Raw genomic sequence first — 24,857 nt, 5'->3', positions numbered from 1 at the left:
GTTAGCATAATTAGCTAACCGCTGCTAACGTGGTAGCATCGTCACGTCAGGCTGTGCACAGTAGTGTAACATTTATTATGACCGCCCAGAGCGGCCGGTCATATAGGTTTAATCAGATTTTTTTCTTTTTCTTTTCGCGATGCCCAAATTTCCATCAATGATTCCCGGGACACTGAAAGACCGGGGTACATCGTAACTTGGTGGGCATGTAACCCCACATGGATAGCATGGAACCATCGTTTTTCGTTTTGATCTGTAGCCCCCGGCTGGACTGGACCCTCAAAGGAGGGTAGGGCAGACACAGTTTTCTGTGAATATCTCAAACCGTGAGGGTTTAGGAGGACCATTTTTTTTGTATGTTGATCTCAAGGGGCCATGTCAACCCATTCCATAACCACTCATTTCATGTATAGCGCCACCTAGTTAAACACAAAAAAGTAAAAATGAGGTGTTGTAATTGAAGGTATCTGTGACCTAACACGCACACATGCACACAATTCAAGAATTTTTCCCGTCATCTACTTCCTGAATTTTTGGTCATTGATACCCGGGACACCGAACCACCGGGGTACATGAAATTTGGTGGGTATGTAGCCCCACTAGACTTTTACGGAAAAATTTCATTTCGTCCCCGGGGACCACCTTCTGTGGGGGTATGCCAAGTTTCGAAGAATTTTATCAATGGGGGGGTCTAAAAAAATTAGGTTATGTGTACATTTAGTGACTGTACACTCATTGGCCTGTAAATGGCGGTGCACATATATACACGTGCACACACACAGGCACCCACATACTATCGGTATTAGAACGGCCGATACATAATTACAAATTCAGTAGGATTAAAAGAAAGCCAAAATAAATATTCATCATCATCATCATGGCTGCATTTTCAGTATTGGCGATAAGTAGTCGTTTTGTCCACTAGATGGCGCATCGTTGCAGTGAGACGTAATTTTGTTGGAAGTTAAAAGTGGGTTGGAAAAACAATGGACGCTTCCTACAAGGACTGTAATTTACCGCAGCGAACATCTAATAAAGATAGGACGATGTTCACATGAAGTGTAATTCCCATTTCTTCTTGAAGCCGAAATAAATCTGAGGATGTTTATCGGACATGCTTGGTTTTTACTGCAGGTGCGTTAATCTTGTAATATCAATAAGGACCTAGGTAATGTTACCGTTAAGCGTTGGTTGAGTGATGGAGGCCCATTTGATTGATTGCATTTGTAGAAAACTATAAAATGCGGTTATACCAAGCAAATTGATAGCAGCACTGTTTGTATCTTTCGACTGTCATTTATTGCACGTGCTACAAAATCATTCTGTGCAATGGAAGATTTACCAACGTTACACCCGGTCTGATACAGTTTTGCCTATACATGCGTGAGACTGAGACGCCTGTTTATTTTGTTTTAAGTCGCGTGCAGGGTGTGAGAGGAGAATCGATGTGCTTTGATTCCAGCTTGGTAGTTGTAGTCTGTGAAATTAAATAGCACGTGTGTGTGAAGTATCCAAACAATGACACCTTCATTTCATTATGGCTGCTTTAGCAACACACCTTAAGCTACTGTGTAGTGGGTCCCATTTAGAAGTGGCTACTTCATTCAAGGCTTTCCTTGACTCATGGAGCTGCGTGAATTTTATTACAACTTTTCGCCCACGATATGGCCGTTTTAAGTCCAGCTTGATACTGTAAAGGCGAAGCCATTGGTTTCCAAAGGAGATTTTATTTGTGTAAGCAGCATAGCCTATTGACAATTTATGTTGTAAATAGGCCTACCTTTATAATCCTACCTGTAGCTTAGGGAAGTTAACAGCTTTCTATTAGGATCTAGTTTGTTAGTTACCGTTTTTGTCATAACTCCCTGATGCATTTTTTGCATTTAGAATAGCCAGAGCGTATATCTCAATCGGAAAATTAAACAATATCGGTGCCTATGGACTAGGCTGGGTGAACCCAGCCTGATCTGCCATTTATTTATTTTTGATTTCTTAAAAGATTGAGCTTGGTCTGATGAAAGCCAGACTAGCCATGGACCTCAGTTACACAATGCAAGGGAACATGAATCAGCCTATATTTGCACGTAACAATAATGGACAAAAGCTCTTCAACTTTGGCCCGTTAAAATGTGTATGAACAGTCTAGCGGCGATTTCATTTCATCAAGGCCCATTTGGACATGTCAGTTATTTGCACCACTGTTTAGATGTAAAACAGCATTTCGTTTCAGACTACTGTTACTTAATTTGTGCATTAACAATAATGTTTCAGACTACTGTTTCTTAATTTGTGCATTGACAATAAAGTATTACATGAACTAAAGATGACTAAAATCTTATGTAGAAGAAGAAACATCCACAAAAAATCCATCCATCCAAAAATGACCTTTGTTTTTGATAGCTGTTGAAAACGGCATGGAACTGACAGAGATGTTTTTGTTTATGAATACATAAAAATAAATAAATAAATAAATAAATAAATAACATTATGCTGATACCTTTTGCTTTTCCCAAATACAATGTAGCCTACAGGTGTAAGTGACCTTTCATCAATCCAGTTGCAATAGATGAACTGTGATGAACTGCCCTACTTGTGATTGTTTAGAGATTTTAAAGGTTTTATAACAATGCTACATCTTCTTTGGCTATTCTACAATCTATTCACCTTTTCAGCACCAGTAGGCTACTTTCTGTGCAGCCGCGACACACACACTCAGGCATGCCAAACAAGCATACACAAAAGTTTCAAGAGTGGGGATGGAGTAAAATATGGAAACAAATTGAAGTGTGATTTATTTTGACTGGCGTCATATTTTGTACCGCTTATGTGGTACATTTAGTTCACGGAGTGGTTCTGCGGATATTTCGGGACCATGACATGGCCCAGTGTCCTTGTAACATGCATGCAGCAAACCTAGATATGAATGTGATTTCAGCCCGACTTTCAACATTTCTTTCAAGAAGACATGTAAACCACAAAGACCCGTAACGAGGGGTCTGGAATGTTGGTTACCTAGCAACCAAGACGCTGTCTATTGAAAAGGGAACTATTTTTGATGCGTAAGAACGATGTTGAAATTAACATGTTTAAACAATAATGGGGTGTTTTCAGATTATTTAGTTTATGGTAGAATTGTTGTATAAAAGCAATATAGCTTTTCGTGATCGTGGGATTGGTCATGGATATTCCCACGGCTGTTGTTGCCTCGCCACTTTCGGCCTCGCCCACCGTGGCTACGGCCGAACAACACCCGTGGGAATATCCATGACCAGCCCCACTCTCACTCGTGCTATATTGCTTAAAGAGTTCTCACTGCGTATATTTTCTGCGAGCCAGTGCCCTTAAACAATTATATGGAGTTTTGGTGATATCATGCAAGTAATTGTTTAGTGGTATTGTGTATTTACAAATATCTCAATCACTATCTCTGCACTGGCATCCTGATATGACATGATTATGTCCTCGACTGGTTTTGCCGACACTCTTGTAACGGGTAGAGTAATGGTTTTTGTCTGTTAAATTAAATGATACTCTGATAGCATGTTTTTTTAGTTTATATGGCACGTATTATCTATGACTATACGTATGCGTCTAAGCATTGTTTTTGTGTGTCACAATACACATCAGAATAAGAATAACCATTAATTTAATTGTTTGAATCATGCCTGTTGACTGATGTTTTTACCTAAATGCCACCAGAGGCATTTTTATAGATCTGGGTCATATTTACAGGCATCATCGCATTAAAGGGACGTTTGGACATTTAGCATCATAAACTGGTGTTATTTAGTGGTCGGCGTATTTAGATGGTCTCTACTCCTGCAGTTGATAGTTGTAGAGCCAGGGTCCCTTCCCACAGCACCGCACTCCACGCTCCTTTTAAGAATGTCTCGGTGTCTGCCGGAGTTTTCCTCAAGTGCGGAGGCCTGAGCAAGTGAGTGATCAGACAGGGATCGTTCAGACAGGTTGAGATTGGGGTCGAGATCACCGGCCGATAAACTGCACCGAGCCGCCAAGTTATCAACTGGAAGAGGCCCCCTAAATCCATCATCAATAATGGATTTGGCCATCAGTTTGACCCGCTCTGATGACGCTTATTTGATAGATAGATGACCTGATCTCCTACAGACAGTGTATTGTTTTGACACTCTCCGTTGACCTGTGAGCTGGTTCTAATGTGATGTGCCCAGGCCTGGGACAAAAGGCTGCATCAGCTCCACTGAGCCCAGCTGCTCTGCAGCACTCGCATGGATGTTGACATGAGGTGTTTCCAACCTAATTACTATGTGTGCATGTGTGTGCATGTGTGTACGTGTGCATGTGTGTATGTGTGTGTGCGTGTGTGGATGCATGCGTGCGTATGTGCGTTCGTGTGTGTGTGAGAGAGAGAATGTGAGTGTTTGTGAGTGTGTGTGTGTGTGTGTGTGTGTGTGTGTGTGTGTGTGTGTGTGTGTGTGTGTGTGTGTGTGTGTGTGTCTGTCTGTCTGTCTGTCTGTCTGTCGGTCTGTCTGTTTTTATGTATGTATGTTTGGATGTCTGTCTGTGTGTTAAGAGAACATTTAAGTGCATGTTTTTGTATTTTGATTGTATTTGATTGTATTTGCATGGTAGTGTTAATTGCGGAAAGACTTATATTACAGTATAGAGGATGCTATTAAAAGCATTTTGTCATGGCAGTCTATACAATCATACAAGTATCTAATGACCCACGACTAACAACCAACATTGTGAAGCTTTTTCCCTCGATTTCTGTTTGCTTTGATGGATATAGTATATTTTGCTAGACTGTTAGCATATGAATGAAACATAATATACTAATCAGATGCAGTCAAATGAAATGAAAATGAAAAACAAAATATTTCAGCACACAGATTGCCTACCGATATTGACTACTGATATTGGTTATTAATATGTATCCTGACAAAGAGTTTATGGATGTTTTTTGTTATTCCATCGGGTCCGTTTAATCATGCATAATACATTTTCAGCAAAGCACCATTAATTAGTGTGGTTTGATCATTTCATCATTAGACACATTCAGATCATATGCTGATTGTAAAAAAAGAACTGCTATTGGCACAATACCAATGAGGTCTCAAAAATCTCATGAATATATCTATCTAGGTCGCTCTCTAAAAACAACCAGTGCCCAAGGTACAACTATAAATAGATTCTCATGCCACTCGGTGACACCTCTGCACACTCTTTGTGCCATCCTGTCTTTTCTCTTTTTACCTGAGAACTCAAACAATGTGAAATATGAATTTCAAAGGATACAAGAAAAGCTAAGAGAAGTTAACTTTTTTTTTTTACTTTTTCCCTTTCTTAAAAAAAATGTTAAATGTTTAGCAAACAGAAAATGTGCTGAGGCTGTTGGCTAGCAACGGACAGAGGTAGAACCTTCAGGTGACCCGTGCTGGACTGTGTGTAGGTCAGAAAATGCACAATAAATCACTTCTTTGTGTGCTAAAAGGAATCTACACCTTCCTAACGGAACTCACTTTATTTACACTCTCAATATCCTCAGCTGTGAGTCTATGAGCACACAGGCTCTGCTATTCCATTTCACAGTGAAATCACTCTCATCTGATTTTGGCACGGTAAGGAAGACACCTTAAAGAAGAGATGGGGGAAAAACACCTGTGCGTTCTATGACATCCCAGAAGTCACAGAACGCACAGCTTTGCATGTCATGTCAGCAGTCCGTCCGTCCGTCCACTATTAAAACCCGGTGCCGTGGCGACCCGAGCCTGACAGTCTACTCATAAGTGTGGCGCTGAAAGAAAAGCGAGGAGATAAATCACTAGACGAGGAGCTCGCGCCACGCACCCACCGCAGTGCACTAGCACCTGCTATCACCCGCAGTCAGATGGGACTGAGAATGAATGACATTAGCCCCCAAACCTCAAAACCCTCAAGATTAGGACATGGCCACAGAGAAGGTCTCTTACCATTCACTGTTCTCACTGTTAATCCTGATTATTCATATATAGTGTCTGTGTGATTTATGTATGGTGTGGAACATGTGCATGATATTTTAAGTCTAAATCAGTTGAACTACAGTGAATGTAGGCATTAAATCTAGGTATCTAGGAATACTGTAGGTATAGGACCCTCCTATCCTCTGTGAGATCCGAAACAGAGAGGGGCCATATATTTGTAAATGTACGTAGACTTCTCAGAGTTTACAATCTGTTGAATGGATAGATCAAATTGGGCTAAGGCTGCAAACTTTATATTTGAAGGCTCTCTTCTGAATTGATTATAATTATGCTGACATTGTGTAAATTGTGTTGTGTGAACCCTTTTGATGTCTTGTTTCATGCAGTCTCTCTGGTGACTCTCAGTGTCATGCTTGTGTCACAACACAGCCCTGAATATTCATGAGTGAAGGCCTCTCCTTATTGAAATCCTTTGGGGGGAAAAGCAAAAAGACTCATTGCTGAAAAGCTAAATGTAAACTGACTAGACCACTTAACAAACTATTCATCCTAATCTGGGCTTGCAAATAAGCAGAAGCTGTGACACAATGTGTTAAATGCCTCGCATATCAAACACCGCCATCTCATCATTTTTATGTATATGACATTATCCTTCAGTATCAGGAGAGCCAATATATTCCACCGAGCCAATACTGTAACTAGCACAGTTGCCTTCAGTGGTATTGCATTTATTTGATAGTGAGGTTGAGAGACATATAGGACCCTAATATGTGCAAATTTGGACAACAAACCAAGTGTCTCATGCATTGGCAGTGTCTGTTGATGCTTGATGTTTAGGTTTTATGTTAGGTTTTATGTGGGATTGTGTGAATGGCCTGTTTTTTGTTTGTTTTCTTGTTTGTGTGTGTGTTTTTGTTTTTGCCTAAATGGTTGATCTCTTGTCTTGTGTTGAGGTGTCTTGTTTTCAGTGTCTTTGGTTTGTTGTGTTGTTTTGATTTAAATTTGATCACTAACTTGGCATTTAGAACAAATGGCCAAGTCAATTAATGGTTGCCAAAAGACTGCAGTTGAAAATTAGCCAGCTGGCTAACACTGGCACATTTACAAAAGTGTTGATTAATGTGTGTTGTCTTTATAAAAAATAAAATGAAATGAACTAAGGCTATCATGTAACATTCCACTGCCCCACCCATGTTTGCACTCAGGATCTTGCAAATTAGCAAATTGATTTTTGCAAGGCTATTAAATTAGCTTTAGTTCATTTTTTGCTCATTGCCTGACTATTCACTTAGCCCATTGAAGTTATGGCCCATAGAATAACCAGGGAGATGAAATAGCCAAAGCTGTGCTAGCTAGCGTGCCATTGAGGGTTTGGAGAATGATGTTTTGCTACCTGGCTGTCCTTACTGACTCTGCCCTTTTCTGATTGACTGGACCTCCATTCCCACCCCCTTCTCGTGACTGCCTTCACCTGCACAAGGAAATTCCTTTATGGATTGGTTGTTGAGGGCATCAGACTGATGTATTTTCCAGGGCGGCCAAGCCAAATTGATTGACTACCCATCTGTATTCTTGAGCACGCTGTGAGGCTGTGTTTGGATTAAGGCCAGGAAAGAAAAGCAAGCCCCCCTCATCTAACACACACACACACACACACACACACACACCTTCATTTAGAGTCAGCACATACAATGCATGGATTGCAAGAGTGTCATCGAATTCAGGAAACGTACATATTGTCACTGCTGTAGGGAGGAGAAAAGAATGTATAGGAAGCGGTGGACTGTCATTACCCCCACTCTTGTCCGCCTAACAGAAGAAGTGGAAATCCATGTACACTGAGAAGTGAATGGGTAACAGTAAAGAGCACACAGTCCTCTTGTATGAAGCGAGTGCCATTTAACACTGCATTTTTCATTCAGCCATGAATGATGGGCCATTGAAAAAAATGTCAAGCCAGCTAGCCAGCCACTCAACATCCTTTTTTCCATCCATCGTTCCCTCTCTCCTGTACCTTTCTCTCTCTCTTGCTATCTCTCTCTGTTTTTCTTCCTTTCTTTCCTGTCTCTCCTGTTCTCTCTTTCCCCGTGTCTCTCTCTCATTCTCTCTCTCTCTTTTTATCTCTCTCTATTTATCTATATCTCTCTCTTTCTATCTGCAAATCTTCTTTCTTTCATCTGCACCTATTATGGTATCATTAGACAAGACATTGACTTGTGAAACAGCAGAGGCTTATGGCCATCAGCTGGGAGACCGTAAGTAAATCATTACCTGCCTGAACACCTGCACATGCTAATTTGCTCACCATCCATCCCTGTTACCCTCATCGCCTCCATGTCTGCATCCCCTCATTACGCTCTCACACCCTGTAATGGAAGTTACCAATGCAGATGAGCTGCTGCCCAAGTCAGGAATTTGCATGGTTAATTAATGAGGAATTGCACTGCCTTGAATTGAGACCCCCAAATATGTTGTTCTCTTTCCAATCGTGCATTACTTGCCTCTTGAAATGGTGAAAGGCACCTTTCTGCCTTTCCTGTCTCCTTTTTGACAATTGAGTGGAGAAAAGAAATGTCTCAAAGGAGAGTAAACATTGGGCATCTTTCTATGATGTAAAAACAGAATGATTGCCTAAAGGGCAATAGAATTTCACTCCTATATTCCAGAGGACTGCAGTGAAAGGCAGAAAGTTGGTGGCTGGCAAGCCCAAAGGAAAGTCAGTGCACAAAACAGTGGAACCTGGGAAAGAGACTGGAACTAACTGCTAATTAGCCATTCCAGTACCTCCTGGCTGTCGCTAAGACTGCATCAAAGCCTACATCAGACCAAACAAGGCTTTAAAATTAATGAATGGCTTTGTCTCTGAGGGGTAATTTTCCATCATCAGCACAAGCAAGGGGCTCAGTGTAAGAACGGGGGGAGGAGATAGCGCAGCCTCAGTCACAATTCATTCAATTCTCATTAATTCCGCAGATCAGAGCCTCCCTCTGCCCCCAATAATTCTCTCATCTCTGCTCAGATGTTGGCCAGCCCGAGCAGGTATTGGTCGTATCGAACTACAGCCCGTACCGACAGATTTATGTGTTTCTGTGGGAACCAAACGACAACGAGTAAATCCAGCATGCTGATTAGTATATTGCGGCGTTGGAATGATGGGCTGTTTATTGTCGACGTGTTTCGACACATTTTATACCTTATCGTAAAAGCAGCAGGTTTCGTCTGATGTCACTAACCAACCTACAGTATGTTGAAAATCAGGTACAGGTTTACTACGAGGGGCCGACCCGAGTGGACCCATCTAATCAGCATATAGAGTATGGCGTTGCAGCTCTAAAATGGCAGTCTGTTTGCCGGGCTACTTAGCACATGGTTATGCACTCCTGCTCCTGTCGCCAGTTTAAATCTAATTTAGCAGTGTGGGAGGAATGGCAAATCATCTGCATTTGTATATTATGTGCAAACAGTAATTGCAATTGTCCATGAAGCCATTTTGAATAAATGGACGCAAGGCTTATTATAACTGGGTGATATTCTAATTAGGGAATAATTTACTGGCTACTGAAAGTAAACAAACACAGTACCTTAACTCACAATGTCACTTGCTCACATGGTTTATGCTGTGGGTATTACTCCTTTTAAGCATTTCTAAGATTTAATTAACTTAGAACTGACTCACAATGTGAAGCTTTCATTTGTTAGAGTATATGTGATTGAGTCTAGTGTTTCATATCCCAGTGTAAAGGGAGGCAATGCTATTTGCATTGACCAGGCCATGTTGTCTATAAAGCTGCCATTTCTATTCAACTGATCAAACAAATACGTGGCCTTTCAATCAGATGAAGCAGTTCAGTTTATTGCATTGTAGAAATAATTATATCAATGGGCACCACTGTATGGCATCCAGTTGTATGTTTTTGACTTGTCAATGAAGCCCCCCAGTAATGAAACATTGCTTTTGAAAGTAAACAATATTTGATAAAGCTGTAAAAAAAAGTATAATTTGAGTCATATATGAATACCTTTTAAAGCCTCTAATTGTATGGTGACATGTCACTGGGAATTAACTGATAAGGCAAAGGCAGTCAAAGGCTTACTCAGTTCCCCCACACAGTTTAGCCTCATTTCCTAGTCCTGTTCCAATAAAACACGCAGGAAACAAACATGAAACGCGATAACATTGTGTGGGAGTCACTGCGTAGGACTCTCTTTTATTAAGCGAGAGAGAGCGAGAGAGAGGAAAATGTAACATTTTCAACAAAAAGAGACACTCATTAGGCGTGAATGCCTAGCGTTCCCCGCAAAATTGTGCAAGTCTGCTAGCTTGTCTGCGTCACTACCCCCAGTAAAGCTTGGAGCTGGCGGGACTTCCACCAAAATGTCCTGCAATTACCCGCTAACATGGACAGCAGAAGGCAGTGGTATCACTACTTACAATGAGCCATGTAATAAACCTACCTCTTAGCTTGATATCTCCTCCCTGCCTGTAGTGCCAGCGGCACTTACATGCTTCATAGCTTGTGGCAAAGCCAAGGGGTCTTTGCACACTGATGAGACCTAGCATAGGCAAGTCTGGGTGCCTTCTTTAAAAAGATAGCTCAAGCAACACTTGTGAATGAAAAAGCCCTGACTACTTTATGTGCAGATGTGGAAATGTCTTCTTCTGTCTGCAGAAGATTTTCATAGCCGTAATTTGAAGTGTGCATGGGGTGAGCTATTCACGCGTGGGTATTGTGTGCCTTCCTGCAAAGGGGTTAATTCAGAACATGGTTTATAAGGTTATTAAAAATAGTCGGAGAGCGTTGTGTAATGCTCTTGAATTCACAGCGGGTCGGTGGAAAGTCAATGTGATAATGTTACAGTGGCTTACAGTATGTGACTCCCTTTCAAGGGGTGCTTCATGAAGAAAGCCAAAGAGTGAGAATGTAAGCAAAAGATAGTCCAGTTTTTCCAGTTTGTTGTTCTAAACTAGAAAGAGTGCTGGGCACATTTAGAAGTAGCATCACCATTAGTGTTGGTGCATGAGCAGTTGTTCTTTCAAGCGAGTCCCCTTAGCATTTTGTGCACATGTGTTTTTATGAAGGTTAAAGTCTCTGGTTGATTCAGCTCTACTGGTGCCTAATTCTGTTTATTGTGTCTATCAGTAGATTGTAAAGATAGAAAATACAATGGCAAAAAGTGGATGTACTGAGACAGTGAGGTGGAAGTAGAGGATGTGTGTTTGTGCCCTTGTGTGTCTGTCTTGGCTGGTATAGACTGCGCCAAAGATTGTGTCATTGATGAGTAACGGCCCTTTTTAGGGGAAAACAAACCAGAAGCAAACCATTGCTCTGAATGTAAAAGTTCAGTAGCAGTTATACTATGAAGTGTTTTCCTGCCCAAACCATAGATTTAAATGTATAGAACTGCATCTTTCCATACAGTAATTTCTTGTGTATTAGCCGCATTGTGTATAAGCCGCAGGACAGCATATTGGGATAAATACAGAGACCAAATTTCCCTCAGTATATATACTGCTTTGGTGGAGGTTAAATCAGCGGCCATTTTTATACTTATACTTTATACTCTTTCCCTTTGGTTAGGAAAACACCAATGGCTTGCTTTTGAGACTGCGTATCATGGTGTCACACTGTGCCTTCTTCACAGGGGAAGTCTTCATGTCAAATCTGCCATTCCGATCCTCTCACAGGTCTGCTACAGTGATTTGTGGAGATTTAGCCGCAATGGCTTCTAAGCCACCTCGTATAAAAAGCACCTAAAATACCTGCCTACCTGTGGCGCGGGGTTCATCGCGGGGTGTGCTGGTGGTCAGTGAGGAGGATTATCCACCTGTGGCATTGGCTCAAGTTGATCCCTGGCATTCAGTTCATCGTTCATTGTAACACAATGTCCCGCATGCCTGGCCAGACATGGTCAGTGCTCTGCAAAACCTACACAAAAGTCCACATGAGGAGCCCACTACCACCCCACAATGAGGGCATTAACTCAGGGGTATTTGTGTGACTGCATGCCAGTCTGTGAGGGCAAAGGCATTACACCCCCACCCCCATGCTCAACGCCGCCTGTTCCTGCGTTGCTAGGGGCTCTTGCCTTGGGCACTAGCTCCATGGCATCTGCTCTCTGACTGCCCTGTGTTGCTGTTGTCTTCAGCATCTGGATCATGATGCTGTCCTGTTGAACTCCACCTGCTTTACGGAACATGCCAAGGACACGCTGATCCCCAAGGGCTGCCTCATTTGGAGGGTAACTGGCTGTGTCAGTTAGGAGTGCATGATCTCAGATCCTGTTACGAAAATACAATCTGACCAGGAAGAGGACCTCTTTAACCACACTTATGAGAGCATAGTTTTGTGGATTGGATCACCTGAACCCAGTATCCCTCAGTTTTTTAAACCCTTTTGTGGCATATAGGAACACCCCTCAGTACTGCTTTACACTGTTGAGCTGAAAATATACCCTTTCCTACTTCAGACAGTCATTGCATGACAACTTATTGAGCAGAGTGAGGCAATGGCTATTTGGCACTACTTTAGAATAAGAGTTAGTTAGTTAGTTAGACCTAAATGTTTCTTTATAGTCGTCATACTTCTTCAGAGTACAAAAATGTACATGCTGTCACATGTAATTCAGGTAATTTACAGTGTACACTGTAGCACTTTGAGTTACATGGATACTGTGGTAGTTCAGTAATTATCATTTCACAATCTGGAACAAGAACTTATTTTAAAAACTAAAAAACAACTTCTACTGAAGTTATGATTGCTTTTTTATTTGTTCACAAAGATAACATTTGGATGAGATTAATTAGACATAAAATTAATGTTGAGTTCTAATTCAGATAGGGTTTGCGGCTGAACACAGCATATGGGATACAGGTGGTCTGCCCATTATATGGTGACATGAGAAAACACCTTCAAATTTCGAAAGCAGCATAACACATTTCTATTCTGTGTCCAGTTAACATTTTTGAGAGCTTGCCTGACGTATTTTATTTTCCCTGGAGATAATGATGTTTTTCTTTTTTTCATATTTTTCCTCTTCACAGACATCAGCTACGTGAGATACTCTGGCGACTCTTACCTGGAGTTCCAAGGAGTTGATCTGGGAACCATGAGCACCATCACCCTGAGGTTTCAGACCCTGGCAGTCAATGGCACCCTGCTATACTCAGACCAAGGGCATGACGCCAGTGCCTTCTTCTTCATTAAGCTCTTCATTCATGAAGGCAGGCTTCAGGTAATGCAAATGTGTGTCTCATGTGCAGCGTCATCAATTCATGTTACTGGGATAGGATGTTCATATTGAACTGGATTTATATTGGGTAACACTTTACTTGAAGGTATCTACATAAGAGTTACATGACACTGTCATAACCCTAACACTAACCCTAACACTAACTCTAACTTGTCATGACAAAAGCATGACACTTAAGAAGACACTGTTAAGAATCACAAAAGTCATAAATATTTATGATTTGTTTATAATGTTTATGACCCGTTCATGACAGTGTCATGTCACTGTTATGTAGAAACCTTCAAGTAAAGTGGTACCATATTGCAGCAAACCTAGTGTGTATGTGTACTATATATGTAGAAAGAGATATACACTGTACATATGGATATACTGTGTGATGTTACATTTTCAAACAGACTGAGAAAACCTGTATGACGTGTAGAGGAAAAGCTGATGATGCGTGTATGATATCATGGTAGAGCCAAGTAAATTAAATAAAATGTATACTCTGTAATGAACAAACTGGGGCTGAAATGAAAGCAAATTTGTAAGCAGCTCGGATCAGTTGGTGAGAGTAAAGCAAGGTAACCTTTAAGTCTTCAAAGGGCTCTTGTAGATAACGCTGCGCCAGGACTGAAAATCAACATACACGTCCGCTTCAGTGTTTGTTGACTTCAAATCAGCTACTTTCTCTGTTTGTGTTTAGTCCCTCTCTTTGTTGTTTTCAAGCCTTTGATCCATTTTTAATAGAAGCCTATAGATAAAATCTATAGGTTTGAAGCATCCAATAAGAATACTCCATTCCCCTTTCTCATTTGCATTTTCTGAGCAACAACACACAAACAATCATTTGTACATCAAAAGTCCAGCAAGTTTACTAAACAAGTGATTCCATAGAAATACTGCCTCCTGGCCATAGCTTAGGGATTGAGGGCTCTTTAAGCGGCTGATAATATCATCACAAGACTCCTACAATGTTGTCAAAGACACCACTCTTAAATGAAAAAAACTTGATTTGTGTGAGAAAATTGGTTACTACAGCTGTTGTGATGGCATAGCTAATGGTAAAAATCGATCAAATAATATATGTAAAAAAGACACCTCAGCCACACAGTGCTCCCGTGTTCATTATCGTCGTGTGACATTGTAGAGCTGAATACATCTTCCTTAGTCATGGTCACAGTGTCAATGTTGTCCTATCTTTAGTGTGTGTGTGTGTGTGTGTGTGTGTGTGTGTGTGTGTGTGTGTGTGTGTGTGTGTGTGTGTATGTGTGTATGACATTTAATAAAGCATTTTTGCTTTCAATTTCTGTTGCATGTCAGTGTTGTTTTGCAGTGGTCCTCTATCTTTCTCCTCCACCCTAAACCTCATTTGTCTGTCCACATTCTAATTCCCCTCCAGTATGATTTCTCATGCAACCGCGAGGAGGGCGTCCGGCGGATCAATACCAGCATACATGTAGCTGATGGGGCAGAGTATCTGGTTCATGTCAGGTGAGGTTATTTTCTCATTTTCAGCCTCCACAACGACAAACATCGGCAACGGCACTATGCTTATTGGCTTTCCATGAACCCTGTGGCCTTTCAGAGAGCATGGTTGCATGGAGAAACGACTGAATGAAAAATTAGCTCGGGTGTAGCTGAATTTGAATGAAAAATTAGCTCGGGTGTAGCGGGTGAGGTGCAATAGGCCCTGCTCCAGTAGAACCAGGCAGTAATGGACACAATAACATCCCTTCCATTTATTCATCAGGAAGGCTGGTGCCTACTGTAATTCTGAATAACAGCCCATTCGGTTATAATGAATCTTGGTCACAGCATCTTGGTTGTGCGCAGCTGCAAGGGCTGACTCTGATGGAGGCTATTATGTCAGGGAGGGTGATGTAGGATGCAGTTTGTTTGTGACGAAGTGAGGTGTTTGTCTGGTGTACTGTATTCAGTGCATGGATATATTATGCAGGTGTGGTTCAAAATGGCCATGTAGAGCTTTGAAGTGGCGTATGAAAGCTGGCAGCTCTCAAAAAGCGCACACGTTCCGACTACCTCTGCTTGAGTCCCAGCCAATTACTCATCTTAAGTGTATTAATCTGTCATATTTGTTTTTCAATGGAATTAAAGAGAAGCCTCACTGAAAATGCAGCAGCTGCACAAATCAATCAGCCCTGCCCGTGCCAGCTCTGGAATGCTCTGGCAGTATCGAGTTGTCATTCCCAGAGTGCATGGCAGGAGACGCAGGGCAGGCGGGGGGAAAAATGGCCGCTGATTTAACCTCCACCAAAGCAAATTCTTTATAATCGCGCGATGGCCCCCTGACATTCCATCTCTGTCTCGTTCGACCCAGATGCAACTTCAACACTGCCATTCTCTGCCTCATCCTCTGCCTCTGCGGCTGCCAGCCATCGCCCGTGCCCACTTTATTATGGAATTTTTTAGCACATCTCTCCAGTCGGAGGCAATTTTCTATATGTTTAATAGAAAATCCACCAGGGGCTGCCCGGCTCAAGGACTCCTGATGCCCGCTGCCCTCTGGCAGGCAGCCAGGGCCGCTCTGGCAGAGCGCTCCTAAATTAACCACTTCTGTGCACCGGGCTCTGCAGGTGAGACCGAAAGAGACAAAGAGACAGAGAGAGAGAGAAAGAGAGGGAGAAAGACCAAAAAACAGAGAAAGAGAGGAGAGAGGGGGAGAGAGAAAGAAAACAAACAGAAAAGACAGAGAGAAAAATGACAGAAAGAGAGAGGAGAGAGGTAGGGGAGAGAGAGAGAGAGAGAGAGGAGAGAGAGAGAGAGCAAAAGAGACAGAGGGAGAGTGTGGCCTAGGGGGGCTCGAGGTCTTTCGTCCGCGAGTGTCAAGGCAGCAGACGCCCCAGCCCCATGAATCACAGGCTTAACAAATCAGGCCTGATTGCTTCCTGGACATCCTCGCGCTCGCGTCCACCAGGGAGCTCTGAGGTGGGGCTGGCGGGAGGCGGAGGCTGCAGCGGTGGTGGTGGTGGTGGTGGTGAAGCAGGCTGGGTGTCTGTGGGCAGCCTGCCCTCCAGCTGCAGATAGTTAGCCCAGAATCCGCACTTAGGTAATTATCTTTTCTCCCCTGTTGTTACGAAGGGCAGAATTAGCTTTGGAAGTCTCCCAAGGCGTGAAAACAGCTTTGGAACACTGTGTCCAAGACACACACACACACACACACACACACACACAGACACACGCGCACGCAAAGGTGTCTCGAAAGGGAACAGAGAGGAGGGGGGAGGTGTCGCACCTAGACTGTGTGGTGGATCCACACCTCAGCATCCATTTGTTTTGTTGACATTTTTTTAATAAGAAATTAAATCTACTCATTCTCATTCAGGCTTTCCTGGCTGTCTAAAATTGAATGTTTGCACATATAAATCTTACGCTGAAAACCATATGAGAGGAATGATCTTTTTAAACAGGGTCCAACTAAAGGGATTACACTCAGAAATGTGTGCTTTATGGAACTTTTTAGATTAATCATTTAATGGACACAAATTCACACAGTGGTTCAATGTGGAACTTTGTATTTTTTTTGTAAACAATACATGATTAAAAAGCATACAGAAAAAGCAGTTACTTTTTTCCATCTAAAAATTGTTTAAATTCTCTTTGCACTGGCGAAGGTGTCAGACAAGAATAAGGGCCTTATCTTGCACGCAGTGCAAATTGGCGCCAATTGCCTGTCTTTCAGAGCAACATAGTTGCCATTTTCCCATTCATTGTTTAAATAGAAAATTGCACTTGCCCCCATTTGTCCACATGGCCTTTTTTGGCCTTACAATTAGGTGTCTTTAGACACATTGTTGGCACATTACTATCTTAAGGCAGCAAAAAACAATTGCATGATTGACCAACACATATCTGGTAAATATAAATATAAAGACAATCAAATGTGCCTGCATTGGCTGGTGCACAACACACACAACACACTGCCGAGATGCACAGCCACACACACACATGCAAAAGAGTAAAAATACCAAAACAGATTACAATGTGAAAGGATATTATTTTGTTGTGACCCTGACACATTATAGTGTTTATTAGTGAAGAGTCACAGAGAGGAGGCCAGTGGAAGAAAGGCCTACTTCAGCTACTGCTATCTGACCAAAAAAAATCCAGGTACAGTGTGTTTATTCAAGAGAGTTCCAAGTAGCATATTTCAAATGAATTGGGATAAGAGTAAATGGATGAGGGAACATTAGCCTAAAACTTGTTGTGTATCTCACTCGAGTGGACACACTAGAAGGAACAAACAAACTATTACCCCAAAGCTTCATCTTCAACTACTGTCATCGGCTGATCATGATGTGGTCCATTTCCTTCTTTCTTTCTTTCTTTCTTTCTTTCTTTCTTTCTTTAGTTCTTATTTAAAGTTGCTTAAAGTCACTATTCATAAAGAGCTGTAAAAATATTCATAAAGGCTTATAAAGTATTTTTTCTTGACTGTGCTTATATACTGTGCTTATAAAGCCTTGTGATGCTATTGTATAAGGCCTTATTGCTATGACAGTGCATTATAAACCTTCTTTTATCTCTGTACCGTAATGCCATCATTGATGTCATTACTGCCACCTAACACTAGGTTAAAATAAACTTTATAAGCTTTAAACTTTAAACTTTTGTGCTGATGTCCCATACAGATGAGATACCGTATTTTCCGGACTATAAGTCGATCAGTATCAGTCGCATTAGTCAAAAAATGCATCATGAACAGGAAAAAAAAACATATAAGTCGTACTGGACTATAAATCGCATTTATTCAGAAATGTATTTCACAAAATCCAAAACCAAAAACAGAGACTATGTAACTGGACTATTGAGGCCAAAAAGATTAATGAAGACGAAGGAGTGAAGGCAGCCAAGAGGAGGGCCGGAAGGTCTAATATGGGAGACCGGGGCTGGTTGGAACACTTTTCACTCTCGGTTATATTTCTCCGTCTTACAATGCGTTGAAATGGTCAAATTGTGATTAACTGAAAGCTTGGGATCTCAGCTACAAAATGTATACATTTAATGTCAACAAATGATCCCTTGTTTTGAGTTATTTATGATTAAAGTGGTGTTGTGCATGTGTGCCAACCTGCCCCATGCACGGGGTTGGTTGGCACATGTAGTCGGGGTTGGTTGGAACACCTATGTTATAGTCCTTTGCATTACTCCTTTTGGTTTAGTTTGAAGTGCTCATCTATATCACTGCCTGTAGGGCTTTGCTGATGTCTTTCCTGTGTGTTTTTATTCAGTAGGGCCCACCGTCAAGACCAATTTGGTCCCTACTGATTTTTTTTTTACTTCAAATGTTTAAAAATGTCTGAAATGCTTACAATAACAATGTTAAAATAAAGATTGAAGGTGTTTTTATGCATAAAATACAAAGTTTATAGATTTGTCACAAAATAGCCATAGGGAATGTATGTGCCAACCAACCCCAAAATCAGTGTGCCAACCTGCCCCCCCCCACATTAGGTCAAACTTTTTTGCACAAATGCTGTTAGCCTGCTAATATCAGTCACCTCAGGTTTTCAAACTTCATTTTAAATGAATGTTTTATACATTACTAGACAGTCATTACCATCTAGTTTCCACTGGATTTTTTGATTTTCAGTGCCGTTTAAGTAGTATAGTCTATAGTATACTACTTAAACGGCACCGACAATCAAAAAATCCAGTGGAAACTAGATGGCAGAAGTGTGTAGGCCAATCTGCCCACCAGCTTTTTCTACTTCGCTACCTACAGATGTTTTACCGATATGATATTTCGAAACGCCACGTTATTTCCCATAGACAATCAACGCCAGGAAGTTGGATTGATACGGAAGTTACAGAGGCGGGACTTATTCTGGAGAGGTCTATTGTAAAGCAATTTACAAAAGATTGAACAAAAATGTTGATGTGGTACATGAATATTTAGCTAAAAATGTAGAGAATGCAATGCAATCAAGCATTTTGGGCGATGTGGAGTGACAAGCCGGCAGCAGATTAAATGCCCACGAGAGAGAAAAAGATACGGTTTTAAAAAAACGTGCACAGACCGGTTTTAATAGGACGTGCAGACCAAAGCTGCAGCAAGCAGGTGATATTTAGAAATTTATTTCACAAAATCCAAGACCAAGAACAGACAGATGTAACTGGACACATAGAGGCCAAAAATATTGAGAATGTTAATGAAGACGAAGGAGTGAATAGCGGCAAGAGGCAAGCCGAAGGCTGCCGACGAGTGCCCGCGCTAATTGTAAAGCAATTTACAAAAGATTCACTGAAACAAAATGCTGATGTGTACATGAAAATTTAGCTAAAAATATGGAGAATGCAATGCAAGCAAGCATTTTGGACGATATATTGGCACAAGCTGGCAGCAGAAGAAATACTACTGACCTAGCTGACGGCCACCTCCGAGAGAGCGAGAGAAAAAAAATATGCGCATTTAAAACCAGGGCCTAAATTTCATTGCGGGTATTGCGCATAAGTTTTGAGCATAATAATAAAAGTCCCACAACTCCATCATAATGAGAGAAATTCCCACACATGTTACAGCGCTGTCTGATAACGTTAATCCAATAATGGAGCGGCCTGAAAGCGTGACTATTGACTGGACGGACCGACTCTGACTTCAATTGAACCCCATGCACACACGTGCGCGCGCAGGACCACTTTGCGGGTGCCTCTCTCTCTCACCGCTTAAGTCAAATTATAGGTGCTTCTACATCAACCGCGATCGACAGGAAAGGAAAACAAACGTTTAGCGATCAGGAACCGTCAGGAATTTTGCGAACACAGAAGCATGATAGCCTATAACGCAAAAGAACATGGATGTGTTCTCCATTTGAGGAACGTTATAATCGATTGCGGACATGAACAGACAGATACAGACACGGAGCGCATAGTAGGCCTACTTTCACTTTCTAGTGTGTGTATTCATTATGTGAAATATAATTAGTAGCAAAACAGTGATAAAATATTAGCCTACGTGGCAGTGAGTTTTGTTTTCAAAGGTTTTCATGCATATCTAGATAACGGGTGAGGAATGTTTAGGAGACAGACTATCGTAAATCCTCAAATCCTTATGGCGGGGGTCTTTTATTTAGGCTGCGCAAAGCACAGCACCTTTATTTGGGGGCATGGCTTGTACTGTTTGATATAGCTAAATATCGGGACTGATGACCACTGAAATCTGTGGGGTATTTGATGGTTCACAGGGTCTTCGCTAGCTATTTAAAACATTGGCAGCTAGAGCCCAGAAGTTAGAGTCCTTTTTGCCCGGGGGTTCGGGGGTTTCTCCCCCGTGAAATTTTGAAAATCGGGCTGATGAACATGCAATTTTAACCTACTTTGATAATGAAAAGGAAGGCCAATTGTAATAACTCACGTCACGGCATTCTGAATATTTTGATGTTTAAAGACCGTGTAAGGAGAACGTCTCTTCTGCCAAAGTGCACCACATACTACACCCAAAATATGACATTAAAATAGCCTGTAGAATAAATATCGTCATGCACCTCTGTCAAGTGCACAGGTGTGAGCGTTCGTCTCGGGATAAACATTTGGACATCATCCCCTTCAATTAATGGGCTATGGGTGCCTTGAAAGCAATGCATTTGGGTTGTGTAGGCTATCACGAACTTTTGCCCAAAGAAAAAGTTCCATTCTGTCAAAATCAAGCCCAACATGCATTGCTTGGAAGCCCCCTCAAACGAGGTCAGGTTTACCATATTTACTGCGCATGTGATTCAATAGTAAATCCACGATATATTGAAACTGAGCTGATCGAAATGTCCTCCTGGGTTGCGGGAGATGATGACACACTGTGAGTTTCCACTTCTTGTCCCTGCTCTGCCCTTTTTTTTCTCTAAAGAAACTTCTAATATCCATTTGTCCTTCTGTACACTTATTTCGCTAATAGTAGGAGGGCCTATGTGTCTAATTTGAGGGCTTGTGGGATTCACATGTTAATTTTATATCTTTGTTCTAGGGGTTCTTAAGAGTAAAAAAAAAACATGTCTCCATTTTTTTTTAAGGTTTTGAAGGACCCAAATCAAAGGTCAAATTCAGAAAAGGTCAAATTTGGTGTTTTGTCCATAAACCTCACATTGCTGGTATTATAGCATAGGGTTTGGTGCCAAAAAGCAAAGAGATTCTACAAGGTAGTGTGCAAAAGTGGACCACATAAACAATACAACATTATAAAAAAAAAATTCAGAGCACAAAGTGCAGAGATCTCTGTTAAATCAAGTTTAATAGACTTTTACATAGTACCAGCTGAAGTCTATAAGGCCTTCCGAAGCCTATGTAAGTGTGAAGAAAAGAAAGGGTAAAGGATCAGCTAGACAAACAGACAGGTGTGTGTGTGTGTAAGAGAGAGAAAGAGAAAGAGAGACACTACCAGCATGGAGGGATTATGAACTTTCAGGCCCCTGGGCCCAGATGTATTAAGGGCCCCCACTAATTGTTGAGGGGACATTTTTTAAATTTATTTGATGTGATTTCCTGTATTCTGGTGCATTTTGGGGATGGCCAATAATTTATTTCAATCAGATTCATAGCCTATGTGTTGATATGATGTGTTGATATTGAGGCAATGATTCCATGCAATGGCTTGGGCCCTCTGACTCCTTGGGCCTCTGGGTTTGGGCCCGGTAGGCCCGTGCAGTAATCCATCCCTGACTACCAGTGACAGTTGGCTGTTGATAGCTGGCAGTGATAGAATTTAGAATATCGAATAACTTGAAGCACATAGTGCTCTGTTCTTCATGGTTGGTGATATTATAGTGACCTTCTACCCTTCTACATTTGAGCAAGCACATTTTCATAGTTCATGGTGGCACAGTCTAGTTTCTGAGGTGTGTCTTTCTGTTAGTCAGGTGATGGCACACATATTCTAAAAGAAACAGATTTTGGGCTATGTATCCAGTGGCAGATATGTGTGGACTGGTGAATGACCCATAACTAGAGACATATGCCAAACTTCTTGTTTTTGTCCATGAGAGAGTATGTAGATGGGTATCACAGATCAACCAACAATTACATTGTTACAGTGCAGTTATTTTACAACAGAACAAAGCAGTTTGGCACAGGAAATGCTACAAATCCACCTGTAAAAGTGAGCATCTGCAGCATGCTAAGATTCGCTACTAGAAATCATGTGAAGCAGGCAGGACTCAGTGTCATCAGAAAAGACGCGGTAGACCATCTTCTGAACCTGCAGCAACACCTGCAACTGCATCAAGTCCATCTAGAGGGACACTTGTTCAGCAGCAGCTGCTGCCAGCATAGATAAGTGCTTCTTCTGTCAGAAGCAGACAAAAGAGCGTCTTCATGAGGTGTCCTCTTTCAATGCAGGCAACCAACCATTGAAGTCAATGACTTTTAACAGGTAGCCAGTGTAAAGATGCTAGGATGGGGGAAATATGTTCATATTTTTTGTGTGTGAGCAGCTGCATTTTGTATAAGCTGTGAGCTCTTTAGACAGGTATTATTACAGTCAGCATAATAGCATTGCAATAGCATTGCAATAGTCTATCCTTGAGATGACAAAACATTAATTTCTCGGCATCTGGTAAAGGATCAGGACTTCCTTATCTTTGAAATGTTCCTTAAATGGCAAAATTAAGTTTTGGTGATCTGTTTTATGTAATTACCGTATTTTCCAGACTATAAGTCGCACTTTTTTTCATAGTTTGGCGTGAAACATTACGTCTACAGCCGCGAGAGAGCGCTCTCAAATGCACAAGTCCTGTGCACTTTCAGTCAGAGATTAGTGCTTGCACTACGCCTGAAACACACGTGCATACCTAAATCGTCAAATTATGGCAGGGATTCTATTTATAGCCGGGCCTCAGATTTGGACAAATAAAAGCCAGTATAATTTTGTTTCAATTTAACTCATAAAAGAGCTCTTCTTAATATTTTATATTGTTGGTTGTTGCCAATGAAAAGTCATTTACACCATGAGTCTCCAACACGTTGCTCTCATTGCTCTCAAGCTAGTCGCATGCCGCACCCTTCTGAGCTAGAGGCTGAAGCCTACATTTAAACACAATTGTTGCTGCCAGGCATCAGCCTATGAATTTTATAAAAAAGTAAATCATGCATAATTTAATTTAATAATTTAACTACATTTATGCTATCTTAGACATCTTTGGCTATACGGAATAAGGCTTCCCTTGCAGCACAGCACACGAATGAATGAAAGCGCGGATACCTTATCTCGCAATAAGTGGATGGCAATCGAAATTCCCGACACTATGAAACTTAATAGTAAGCCATTAAATACCCCACAGATCAGTGGTCATCAGTCCCGATATTTAGCAATATAATCAACAGTCCAAACGTAAATCTCAAACTAAACATCTGCTTTTGATAGCCTACCCATGCCGCTCCAAACGAAAAGTAGGCCTATGTCTCACAATAAAACGCAAGAAATAAAGGACTATATTATAGCTGACTCGAATACAAGCCATGGCCAAATAAAGGTGCTGTGCTTTGCGCAGCCTAAATTTGAGGATTTACGAGTCTCCTAAACATCCCTCACCTGTTATCTAGACATGCATGAAAACATTTGAAAACAAAACGCACTGCCATGTAATATTTGATCGCTGTTTTGCTACTAATTATCTTTCACGTAATGAATACGCACAGAAAGTGAAAGTAGGCCTAATGTGCGCTCCGTGTCTGTAGCTGTCTGAAGTCATCCATGTTCTCTACGTTATAGCCTAGGCGGTCATGCTTCTGTATTTGCAAAATTCCTGACGGTTCCTGATCGCTAAATGTTTGTTTTCCTTTCCTGTCGATAGCGGTTAATGTTGAATAGTCCCGCACTCAGGCCGCTCCATTATTATAGTAATGTCAGACAGGGTACAGGGTAAAATGTGTGGGAATCTCTCGCATTATGATGGCTAGATTTGCGGGACTTTTATTATTATGCTCAATACTAAGTAATAATTTATTCGCAATACCCGCAATTCCGTGCTAGAATTTAGACCCTTTTAAATGTTCATCTTTTTTTCTCTCGCTCTCTCGGAGGTGGCCAGCCAAGCAATTGTTCTGCTGCATGCCAGCCTGTGCCAATATATCGTACAAAATGATTGATTGCATTGCATTCTCCACATTTTTAGCTAAATTTTCATGTACCACATCAGCATTTGAGTTCAGTGATTTTTTTGTAAATTGCTTTACAATTAGCGTCGGGCCTTGTCAGCAGCCTTCGGCTTGCCTCTTGGCCCAATCACTCCTTCTTCTTTATTAACATTCCCTGTAGAATTCTCAATATTTTTGGCCTCAATATGTACAGTTACATAGTCTGTCTGTTCTTAGTCTTTGATTTTGTGAAATACATTTCTAAATATCACCTGCTTGCTGCAGTTTCGGTCCGCACGTCAATTTAAACCCGCATCTTTTTCTCTCTCGAGCATTTAATCTGCTGCCAGCTTGTATCTCCACGTCGTCCAAAATGCTTGATTGCATTGCATTCTCCACATTTTTAGCTACCGGTACATTTTCATGTACCACATCAGCATTTTTGTTCTGTGAATCTTTTGTAAATTGCTTTACAAATACCGTCGGGCCTATTGGCCTATTGCCATGGCTTGCCTCAGCTAGGTCACGTCCTTTTAAAACCATCTTTTTCTCTATCGTGAGCATTTAATCTGCTGCCAGCTTGTGACTCCACATCGCCATAAA

The 24,857-nt window shown here is 41.4% G+C and overlaps 1 protein-coding gene across 2 annotated transcripts in view; it reads left to right on the top strand.

Moving 5' to 3' along the window:
• Positions 1-24,857, top strand: part of eys (eyes shut homolog) — a 217,745-nt gene that overhangs the window by 112,747 nt on the left and 80,141 nt on the right. For both annotated transcript variants that reach the window (XM_048269098.1, XM_048269097.1), the window contains 2 exons: positions 12,985-13,175; positions 14,575-14,666. In XM_048269098.1, the coding sequence (XP_048125055.1) occupies positions 12,985-13,175; positions 14,575-14,666 (283 nt within the window). The remainder of the gene's footprint in view (positions 1-12,984; positions 13,176-14,574; positions 14,667-24,857) is intronic.

This window comes from Alosa alosa, chromosome 18 (genome assembly GCF_017589495.1).
Source record: "Alosa alosa isolate M-15738 ecotype Scorff River chromosome 18, AALO_Geno_1.1, whole genome shotgun sequence".
In the NCBI taxonomy this organism is placed as follows: Eukaryota; Metazoa; Chordata; class Actinopteri; order Clupeiformes; family Clupeidae; genus Alosa; species Alosa alosa.
This window is presented reverse-complemented; position numbering and strand designations above follow the sequence as displayed.